General features: G+C 39.5%; 1 protein-coding gene across 1 annotated transcript; it reads right to left on the bottom strand.

The window, feature by feature from the left end:
• Positions 1-4,347: 4,347 nt before the first annotated feature.
• On the bottom strand, positions 4,348-9,196 carry LOC138021727 (forkhead box protein Q1-like). Its single transcript, XM_068868716.1, has 2 exons — positions 8,123-9,196; positions 4,348-5,137 (listed from the first exon to the last, which is right to left on the bottom strand). The coding sequence occupies exons 1-2, from the start codon at positions 8,802-8,804 to the stop codon at positions 4,920-4,922; spliced, it is 900 nt and encodes a 299-aa protein (XP_068724817.1). The 5' UTR covers positions 8,805-9,196; the 3' UTR covers positions 4,348-4,919.
• Between the last annotated feature and the right edge of the window lie 2,136 nt (positions 9,197-11,332).

The following is an 11,332-nucleotide window of genomic DNA, read 5'->3' on the forward strand; positions in this document are numbered from 1 at the left end:
AGATCGAGATTGAGATATTCAAGACGCGTGTTTATTAGTGTTTACTCATAGGAAGAAAACCACTGCGACTTGTTGACACAATGAGATTCAGTACCTTTCCTAAACTGTCTTCAGATAACGCGGATTGTTGGAGGCAGTTTGAGACGTTATTATTTGACATGACTCACCTTGCATTCTTTTGGATCTTTTCTTAATTTGATTGCAAAGGAATCTCGATTTTTCAACGACCCTCGATTTTGTGAAACGTCCTATACTTGTTGTTGGCGAGGACAAGGTTACCCTGGCTACAAAAAAACGCCTTCCTTGGGGGAGGGGTACAATGTTTTGCGTTTTGAGGCCACACCCTTCTATAAGTCGACCTTAGGACCTATCAGTTCCGGTCGTGTGCTGTGACATCCTTGCACTTTAACTGTGTGACTCATCTTGACTCGTATAGTTCGCACTGTGACTTACATGGCTCGCTTGTTCGTGCTTTGGTAAAACTCCTTCAACTACGTCCAACACGGTATGAGGCCCTTCTTGTACTATGATTAAAATAACTCACGTGAAGCAAACAAATGTTTACTTCACCCTTTTCTAAAAGAACGCGGAAAGGAAAGGTCTTAAGTAATTTTTAGTAGACTTGATACGGGCTCCGAAGTGATGTATTAGGTGACATATTAGTCCAGAGCTTTTCCAGAGTGTAAATGACACAAAATCGACAAAATCATAATCTACCCAGTCCAGGAGCCCATGACCCAGTCCCACTGTCTTGGTGGTAAGCAACTACATCGTTATTTTGCGGTTGTCAGATAATTTAGACTGAGATCTTTTAACTGAGATCTTTTAGTATTTTACATTGAGATGACAAAAAGAATGAAGAACTTTTGCCAGCTGTTTTGTTATGTTTGGTTCCCAGCTCTTCCACCGTAGGTAGGGCCTGGTGAGATGTATTGAATTTCTAATTTGCCCCTCCTCCCAATTATAGTACAAGGCTCATGACAGCCCTTTCGGGTTAAAACCCATCCACCGGTGAACAGAAATACATGTAAAAGCGAAGAAACAGAGAAATGATCCTCACGCTTATCTGAACAATTTAAGCATTTGTCTCGTATCGTTAGACACAAGATATTATGTACTTATTGACTGAATGGGAGGACCGGACGGGAAAATTTGAAAATTTTGGCCCGAGGTCATGCGCTTGATCTGTGCGCCATGACCGAGGGTCAAAGATTTTCCGGTCCGGCCCGACCCTGAAACTCAGTCATTGAGCGTTGTATTATATGGGCTCTTTACACTCTTCGTGAGCTTCACGTTTACGTGAAACGGGAAACGTCGGCTTGCCGTTTCACGTTTCACGTTTCACGTAAAATAGAGGGAAGGTTGTGACTTAAGCATCGCATGACCCACGGCAAGTAGACTATTTAGTTAATAAAGAGCAAAAACAAAACTCGGAGTCTTTTAAACATTGTTTGTAGAAAAAGACGCCATATAAAATGAAGATCTTTACCCGTCAAATTTTGAGAGTTTCGAAGAAGCTGTTTTGTCGGTCAACAGAGAAAACTCAAGGAGTCAGTTATGAACTATCTATATCCATGAAACCTAATTCGGAAAATGATTTTGGGGTACTTTTTTTCCGCAAACAACTTCCACGTAGTAACGGCAAGCGGCAGCCGGTAAACGTAGAAAATGGCGGGAAAATCATGCACGGTCACGTGGTCACTTTTGCTGAAACGAGATGCAAAATCTCTCAAATGCCTGCGGCTTTCATACAGCGATTTTCCCAATAGTTTTTTTATGAAGGCGCATGCCGGGGCCGTACGGGCCATATTCTTTCAGAAATAAAATCCGGTGATAGATAAGGGTCATATGCACACTTAGATTTGTAGTACTGTTCCTGCCCTTCGTTTTTCAGTGACGCAGTTGTGTTGGTTTTTTCGGGGTTTTGTAGTTGCTTAATTCTGTTCCAAATACTGAACGAAATCCTTTCAGAAGCAAATATAAAGCAGTTCATTCTAAGAAATCTATTGAGGCCGCCCCCTCCAATCGGCTATGCTTCTCATTCAGCACTCATTCCACTCAAACCCCCTCTAGGATTTGTAAAAGCCCAGGAAACAGCGAAATGTTTTGTTTGGAGCTTTATTTTGTCAGAATCCTACTTTCTATACTTTTAAGAGTAAATGGTCTTCAGGAGATTTCCGTTAATTTGCTGTACCAGTGATTTCGTGGTACAAAAGCTTTACGGCATGGAGCCTCCACTGTAACCAGGACGTTGTGGATTTTCGAAAGAAACCTGCTTTTACTTCATTGCTTATAGTTACAGGCACTGAATGCTCAACCCGTTACATGATTTACTGACGCAGGTAAATATTTACCTGTTGTCTTAAAACCCAATTATTATTCCTCCGGAATTCTTTGAAAGCATCAATTGTCGTCTTATCTATGTGTTTATTGCTTTCATAGCCTGAGGACGACTGCATCAAACAACACCGGTGCTCCAAGCTTTTGACCTTTTGCTGTCAAAAAATTAATTTACGTGATAAAACGTTGATATCAGACAATTTTTATTCTGCGAGACCTAATGGAGCCTTCATAAAGATCCTTTAGAAGATGTTATCTTTGTGTTTAAAGCGTTTGTGCCATATGTTTAGGCAAAGGCTTTCTAAACACGTGTGGAAGGCATTTTTGGCTATAACGAAAAGAATCCAAACTCTAGTAAGCTTTGCAAAAAAATGCTTTCGGTGTGCGCCCTTTTTGGCCGATAGACCACCCACTACAATTTGCATGTTTTTTCCGCTTGTAAAATATGAAGGAAAGAGATAAAAGACAAGCAGGGAATAATCCTCGCTGACAAGAAAAAATGACATGTGAGCAGCATCTGCTCGCTTAGCGATATGGAAGTTGGACAGCCTTATCGTGGATCCATCTAACTCAAGAGTTTGGGAATGGATACTTTGTTTAGGGCATCTTTAAAGCAAGAGCAATGTAGAGTTCGACAAAAAAAAAACTTTACATGGAATTGTATGTGAATACTTATGGTCAGATGGTCCATTTTGCATTGCTATAGCACGAGATGCAATTAAGTTACTTCTATGCTTCCTTGGAAGAAAATGTTAAACGCTTAGTGATTGTCGATCGCACACCGGTGCAGTTCTCGGCCATCCCGGGATCAAAGGCCAGTTTAAAAAAATTCTTTGTACAAATTTCCTCCTTCAAACGAAAGAACAACCTATAACATCCAGAAGCCGTAGAATATTGTCCAATGATGGTAACACGTTAAGCAGTAAACGAACCTGTAGCGTGTAACGGCGTTTTTCCCATGCAGAAGTAACGTACAAAGTTGAACGATCGAAAGTTTTTTTCGCGGGCGTAAGGTTTTAACACGGAAGAGTAACACCCACACTGAAGAAATGCCTAAAGATTTCCAAAGTAATCTTTTTATAGACTTAAATTTCATCTCGTGTGAGTGATGATGCTTTACGTTTCCTCTTGCAACAGGCAAGACTCACACACAGCACAGTGCTTTGCATGAACTGCTGCATCCGCAACTTACTCATACAAGTGCTCACAACTTCATTTTTAAGTTTCTGCGCAATCAAAGATACCCTTTGAAATGAAATTAAAGAGCTCTAATCCTCTCAGGACACGGCAAATAGATGGATTTAGAAACTTCAGTATGACTCTTTAAGAACTCTGACCTAAAAGTGTATTATAAACGTATTAATTTATTTCATGATTTTGAAGCAAATAACTAAATACATCGATAAATTGTCGTTGTTTATTGCTTCTTAAAAGAAATGGATTGCCCACTGACGCCGAAATAACCACTACTTTTGACGTCAAATAATCACAGAATGACCGTCGTCGCTACTTACTAACCAGTGAGATAGAGTAGAAAATCAACTCCAATATCTCTTAAGTAAAAATGAGGTAAATTCTTTTGCCTCTGACTTGACTTAGTTAAAGACTTTGCGGAGTGGATTATTCGAAGTCCAAGGGAATCAATGCCATGTATGTGAATGGGAGGAGAGCTTTGAAGATAATGTTCAAAAACAAATTAATCGAAAAATAAGGCCTGGCAAAAATCTTCTCAAAAGTATGAAACTAGAAAGCCATCCTTCCAGAAATATTTTCTAACATAATTATTTCAGTACCTTTGTCAACTTTACAATTTTAACTGACGACTTGTTAAATCATTTTGAATTAGTCAATTTGACTGAAAAAGAATGACATGGTGTAGGGTTCACCAGACAAAGTTCTTATCTGCTCTCATGCCATGCATTTCTTGTCATTGAAACATCTTTTACACTCGTGTATTCTTTATATCACGCAACGAATTTATAGAATTTCAGCCACCAAACAAGATTCGACAATATATGCATAACATTTACTATACTTTTATAAAGTTTTATGTGAATTACTCTTGAGGGTAACAGCAAGAAAACCAGTGACAGTGTTCACCTGCCTCTAAGAATGTAATAATGAAATTTGGCCGCTCTTGCGAATACAGAACAATTTATACATACCATGAACTTCCAAATAAACTAAATCATACAACCAGTATAATATACTCGTGTACAAGTAAGGGACTCAATTTGATTCAAAATGTGAATAGAATATCTAGCACTGCAAGAAGACTGTTTCAAACAGCACTTTATCTCGTTCCAAATAACCGAAAAAATATGAACGTTCTGAAAAGGGTTTACCTTAACTGAAGTATTACACATGGAGGTCTCGTTGCTTTTTTGCAAAATTGGTACCTTAACTGGATTATTGACAGGTTGGTCCAAAATTTTGTTTTTTGAAAATGTTACGTAAAACTAGGAGGGAAGGAAACGGGCCCCTTAGCGAATTCTTGCATTCTTTAAAACTTCGAATTCTCTGATTGCAGTCGTTTTTCACGGCATGTAAGTCAGCTCCGCCATGATTCTTTTCAACCATTAGTAACAAGCATGAAAATGCGTGGAAGTAGCACACGGGTGACAGCAGTGGCAAGAAGCATTCCACATTGCACATCCAGCTGAGCCGGTGAAAATCGTCGGATTAGGCAAGGACTTTGCTGTCGTGCATAGCTGTTCTGGTTTCTGGAAATGAAAAGGGCGCTCTACTGGAGTCGGCTTGCAGTAGTGAACAATATTTCTTGGTCCTGGCAGGGATCCTAATCGCACAGCATAATAAGAACAGATTAGTGCTGTGTTCACCTCATTCACTTGGAGACTGGCCTAGAGACAAGGATTGAACCCCACCCCGGAAAAACAGGATCAATTGATCACTCTCACGAGAGTCTATATGAACTAGTTAACCCACGGAAATTTTGTTTCTTAAAAAGAGGAGCTTGACAATAATGTTTCGATATTTTGCACGGCATGACTACGGGCTTAGATTGAGGCCATTTTCACTAAAAGCAGAATTTGGTCAAGTGATCTAAACTACCTAAGAGAAAAAATATCGACTGTTTCTGCTCAATTAAGTCCCAAAATGTAACACAAATGGACAAAATCATTAGCGCTTAAGTACTCGTTTCCGAGTCTTTCTTTCTCTAAACAGCAACATCTCGTCCGCTTAAAACCTCTGGATTGGACAATTCGGAGTGTCATCAAACTTTCGTGTTGGTGTGAAGCCAACGTTACACAGTCTACAAAGTGCCTAAGAATGTCACTTTCCCAAATTTAATAGGATACAAATACAATTTAGTTGTATCTATGACACGTTTTGTGGGTATTAGTGAAAACTACAGTGATCCATCATATAATAAGTTTAACACCTTGATTTAAGTCGGCTAAATTACCGGATTTTCTAAGAGGGTTCGGGAACTGAAACTTCTTGAAAGCAATTTATCATGTTAATTTATTTTAGTCTTGAAGAGAAAAGATTTCAGACGGTTAAGAATTGCTGACAACTTTGAGTGAGGAGCATGCAAAAACGTTTGAGCTTTGTTGTTGTTGTTTTTTTTAACACTCGATTGTTGTTTCGAGGATTTAGACCATCACAGCAGTGTATGTATGTGTCTTTGGCATTAATAGTTTTTTCAATCTTAAACACTTTTTAGACTTCTCTCGCCAAACAAAATGAAACTGCCATATTGGAAAGATGGTTTCTTGGAAATTAAGGAAACTGACTGCCTGATTGCAGAATTCAAGGGAAGTAGTTGCTTGTTATCGGAGTTATGCACTGACGCATTTAGGTGTGCCACATGCTGAGGCTGGTTAGAAAGGAAACTTCAAGGGGCGATGATTTGTGTGATTTAAGCAGTTCAGCCAAATCTCAGGCTGAAAAAAAGCCGCGTGCCAAGTCTTTTTTTTTTTCAGCCAGTTCTTTAGGCTTTTTATTGTTGAAATCAGTTTCAAGGAGGCAAGAACAAACGAAAAAGAGCTCAAATTTCTTAGTAACTGACTTCGAGAAAATTCTGGAGGTGGAGAACTGTAAATATGACTTCGTTTAAGTAACCTTCCCCGTAAAGTTAGTATTACCTTGGGCTGAAATGGCGTTTAGTTGATTCAAATTGGCAAAGGGCTTTCAGGAAAGAAACATTGATTCAAAAACTACACTAGACTAGAGGCTCCTAGGGCGGAGACCTCTTGGAGAACCGACTCAGGGGTGCGAAAGTTCAAGAAAAAAATTCAAGAGAATCATAATGGTCAATCATCTTGGTTTTTCCCTAAATAAATGATTTCTCACAGGAAGTCTACCTTTTTCGCGTAATTTATCTTTTCGTCTTCGTGTGACTACATCACACGAAACAAGGTTGCAATCATGATAATGTTTACGTAATGTGAATTTCGTTTCCCTCCGCACAGTCAATTTAGATTTAGGACGTACTCTGTTGACATGTTGATTAAAAACGTCGGTGGGTTGTATTTAAGCCGGACGCCCGTGATCCACGAATTTGTAGTGTTGACGTCCCGGCTGAGAATGTTCAGTCATCAACTGAAGGGTATTCAGTTTATTTTAACATAAAATGTTTGGCTTCCAATGAATAAACAGTTTATACGCCGCAACCCATTCCTGTTTGCGCCGCACCCTTCACCAAAATCAAAACCCCGTAAAGATATCGCTTTAGAACAACATACCATGGTTTGTTATTTTTCATCGAGTATTAACGCACCAAGATTAAATTTGAAGGGCTTTCTTCATTAAACGATGCTGTTTTAACTTAAGGCTTTTTGGTCCAGCATCCAATAGATTATGAAGAGAAAACTGAAGGAAAACTAACCCGTCGGAAGTGTCCATCGAAATCCGGCTGCATTTCTTCCTTAATTCGGTAAAGTCGGCAATTGTTTTGTTAAAATGTGAAAGGCCCATGCCCAAGTTAATCTTAGAAGGACGTTGATGCCAAAATTTCATCATTCGTTTTCAACAAATTGTATAGAGGATTCATAGCTTTCCGTTTTCAGATCCAAAAGTTCGGTCGATCAATCGAGAGCTGTGTTCAGTGTGGTTTGATAGATTTCAGTAGGGCGTGTACGGCTCGTTTGTGGATTGGAAAATCAGAACTCTGCATTGATGACATTGAGCGTTTAGCACCTCAGTTGTTTATTGAACAAGGTAACCTGAATGTCGTGGGGATTGAAAGTCAAGTGAGAAAGATCGATTACATTGTTTGTTTGAAGCAAGCAAGAAAGGAGCATGTTTTGTATTGCTGACTCAATCTTAAGTTTACAACAGGAAAGATACTTTTAAACAAGGTCAAGTGTGTTCAAACTCAGTGTATCTTTTAGGAAATATTAACGCTGGTTAACGTTTCTGTAAGCAAGTTATCTCCTTCCTGAAGGTACGTTTTACGTTTACGGCGTCAAGACTTTTGCAAAATTATAAAGACGATTTTTTAAAACATAAAACCAATTATTCCAAATTTTATTGCTTTGTATGAGTTAACCAAGAATCTGGATCGTTTATTTCGAACTTTCAATGTGTTTAATTATTTCAGATGTTTACCCAAACAATTTTTGTGTAATTTGTGTAATATGTCTTCCGATGAGGCACTTGTCCACTTGCTCTTTCAATTAGTGTGATCCTTTTTGGCCATGTATTGGCCATCTACTTGTTAAAGATACCACAAGTATCTTTAAATCTCATGGAAATCTAGCTATTTATTCACGGAAAAATGGTAAAAAGAATGAAATAACCGGAAATTCAAACTTACCAATGTCTGTGTTGCGCACACTTCTAACAGGAAATGACTCACTCCCTCTCCTCACGCACTCCTCCTTAGCTCTCGTCTTTTCGTCCGCTAAAATACTTTCAATCGAGAACGATCCTTGGAAAGGCTTGGGTTTTGTTGACGATCGTACGACGTGGACTGCGTTAGAGTGCGATCTGACCGTTTCATAAGAGGGAGGAAGCATTAAAATGTTTCTTCGTGCTTCGTGCATGCCGATATCTCTCATGGTCATGTTACAAGGAACAATCTGCTCAGCGATGTAGCCATGGCTCATCACCTCTCTCTCGTCTTTCCGTTTGGGTTTTCTTCTACGTCTTCTTCTGAAAGTGCCATCAGCCAACAGGTAGTCATGTAGGGAGCTAACAGTCCAAAAGTTGTCTTTACCCCACGGTCTAGCAGGGTCGCGAAGAATCTTCACGAAGCACTTGTTGAATGACAGATTGTGTCTCACTGAGTTTTTCCATCCTTGGTAAGGGCCTCTGAAAAATGTGTAGTGCTGAACCAAATACTCGTTGATTTCTGTCAATGTCATCTTTTTACCTGGGGAATTTAGAATAGCGGTTGCAATCAAAGCGATGTAAGAATGAGGGGGCTTCAGACGCTCTGACTTAGAACTCAAGCACGGATCCTTCCTCTCCTTGTTGGTATGAGATTGCTCTTCCATCGTGCACCAGGTTTGGAGATCGTGCACTTTGTTCTGCTCGTTTCAGTTCTTGATGCCTTAACAGTCAACAAACCTCTGAGCCTAGTTTCTCTTGTTTCAGTCCTCCGAGAATGTAAATAATTCCTTTGTAATTGATCAGAAATGGTTCCACGTTTACTGCATGCAGCACCACCCACAAAGGATCAATTCATGTTTACAAACGATCAATTAGAAAAACCATTAAATCCGTATACTCTAGCCGCGAAAAGCGGATTTGAACAAAAACACTTTAGAAAAGCGCTTAAAATCAGTCAGGTCCTTGTGTTGTGATCTCTCTCACAGTTGTGTGAAGTGGCTATTAAAGTCCCTTTCAACAAACGTTTTGCTCCTGAGCTGGGCGCTGGACACGATCTGACGTTTGGATCTGTTCTGTGCAAACCAATCCTTTTCAAGGGTTGATTATTGAAATTAAGCTCAAAATTTGGTTATCTCGTTCGCATCGATAGTTGTTCGCTCTGATTTCGAGATAATGCCATCGGCGCCATCCAGTAACGCTTGTCCGTTTGTTTGTGGTGTTAAACTGGTTCCGGTAACAATTTATCTTAATTAGTGTCATTAACAGGATTGCAAGCGACAACTAGTTCCACGTAAAGAGTGATCTCTCAGTGGTTTATTCTACTGTTAGTGCTCAAACGCTTTTCGTGGTTTAATTAAAATATATCAGACTCCAAGACTGAAGTAAGATTCCTCCTTTTACGGACTGTAGCTACTTATTGTATTGCAAAAAAAGACTGGACAGATAGTTGATTAATGCTTGGTCTATCAGTACAACGAGGACCAGATGATCCCAGTCGAGATCCATCAGTCAAACAACGGAATTTCATGGGCAAATTACTCGTCAATTGCGTCCTCTCTTCAGACGGAGGGCAGTTTGTTTATTGCGATTGAAAAGTTAGACTTGTTTTTCATATTTGTTTAGAATCCGTCACAAAAGACTAATTAATGGTTTGCACAAAGTTTAAGCTATTTCCATCGGAATGGAGTGAATGATGAGTTGAAGCTTGCGCGTGCTCTCATGAAGTCTAAACATCTACAAAGGAAACGCTATTGAGAATACCATAAACTTGTGAGAAAACGGGACATTCGTTTATTTTTCCGATCTCGCTCGGGGGCGCCGTTACATCATTCTGCGGACTCATTTTGTTTAAGTTTGGCGCGCTCACATTGATTTGAGCAGGGTTCATCTAGTATTGATATCGCTTTAAAAAAGCAAAACGGACTTTCAGCGACATGATAAGTTGGACGCGAGCGATTGTTTTTGGAGTTCTAAGATTGTTTTTATAGCAAGGTTTTCAAACTGTCTGGTATCGATACACCGCCTTATCAACCAATTACAGTCAACTGAGGCAGATGCCGTGTGCATAACCGTCTGATCATTCCCAGCGAGTCTGTTTGCCAAGGGCTTTTAAGCACAGCAAATAAATGTTTATTTATACAATCATTTGAGTATATACGGTCAGAGGAAACTATCCGACGTGCAACACATTGGCCTTGAAGGACTTTTCCATGGTCAGAAAACAACTGGTCATACATCATGTAGGCTTGATGTCAGCGAAGAAAATACCTCTGTATATTTCTGTTTTGCCTGCTATCTTGACGAGATGAACATTGATAAAGGAGAGAAACCCGAGCCGAGGGTAGAGGGTAGAAATTTATCGGTATATTAAAAACAATCTATCACTGTCACTATTAGCTAATGTACTTTGCCGCTTAAGTTTCGGCTTAGCCTTGCCCTACTTCCTTAAGTTGTGTCTAGTTTACACTGTTAGCAGTGATTGTATACTGTTTGAGAATCATAAGTAAGCATTTAACACTTTGTACACATTACTTAAGTCATTTGTACATGGTGCCGAACACGTGATCCCAAGAAACAGTATCAACGTATCATGCACGAAGTCTTATGCCCTCCGACTTACAATCGAACTGATAGTTTGTACATGTTTTTACGATGATGACTCCTTAATTAGAATTTAACAAAAACAACGCAATTTTTTTCTTCCAACATAAGGTGCGCAAATTTCAGTGCAAAAAATTCCAAGTTTGAAAGTGGGTAGTAAAGGTCAAATTCAGAAAGTGAGATAAGTTTTGTGAGAAGAAAATTCCGATTGTTACGACATAAAAGTACTTTTAACAGCGATGACGTACTTCGCACAAAAGAGGATAAATGCCAAATGGCATTTAGCCTTTCCAGGGGTATGAAAGAGCCATACCACTAGTTTATCATACCGCCGCCATATATGCCGGATTCCAAGAGGCGCTTCTTTATTTGCCGCATCCTCGCCTCACGGATTATTCACCTTTTCATCGCAGATTATCCTTCCTCCTCCCAGGTCATTATACTGATGAATTTTATCAGAGACAGTCTGTCTCCGAACTCGAAGTTAATTTGAGAACACATTTAATTAAGGACCGATACATTTGGCTTGCGGTTTACAGTTCTGTGGACAACTGATAAAATACGTTTGTGCAAACGCAAAATATTAATGTTA

Source organism: Montipora capricornis, chromosome 10 (assembly GCF_036669925.1).
Source record: "Montipora capricornis isolate CH-2021 chromosome 10, ASM3666992v2, whole genome shotgun sequence".
Classification (NCBI taxonomy): domain Eukaryota; kingdom Metazoa; phylum Cnidaria; class Anthozoa; order Scleractinia; family Acroporidae; genus Montipora; species Montipora capricornis.

Excerpts from the sequence above, each read along its gene's own strand:
- LOC138021727 (XM_068868716.1), bottom strand. The coding sequence starts at position 8,804 with ATGGAAGAGCAATCTCATACCAACAAGGAGAGGAAGGATCCGTGCTTG. Across the intron at positions 5,138-8,122 it reads TGTGCGCAACACAGACATTG|GATCCCTGCCAGGACCAAGA; the intron begins GTAAGTTTGAAT and ends CTGTGCGATTAG.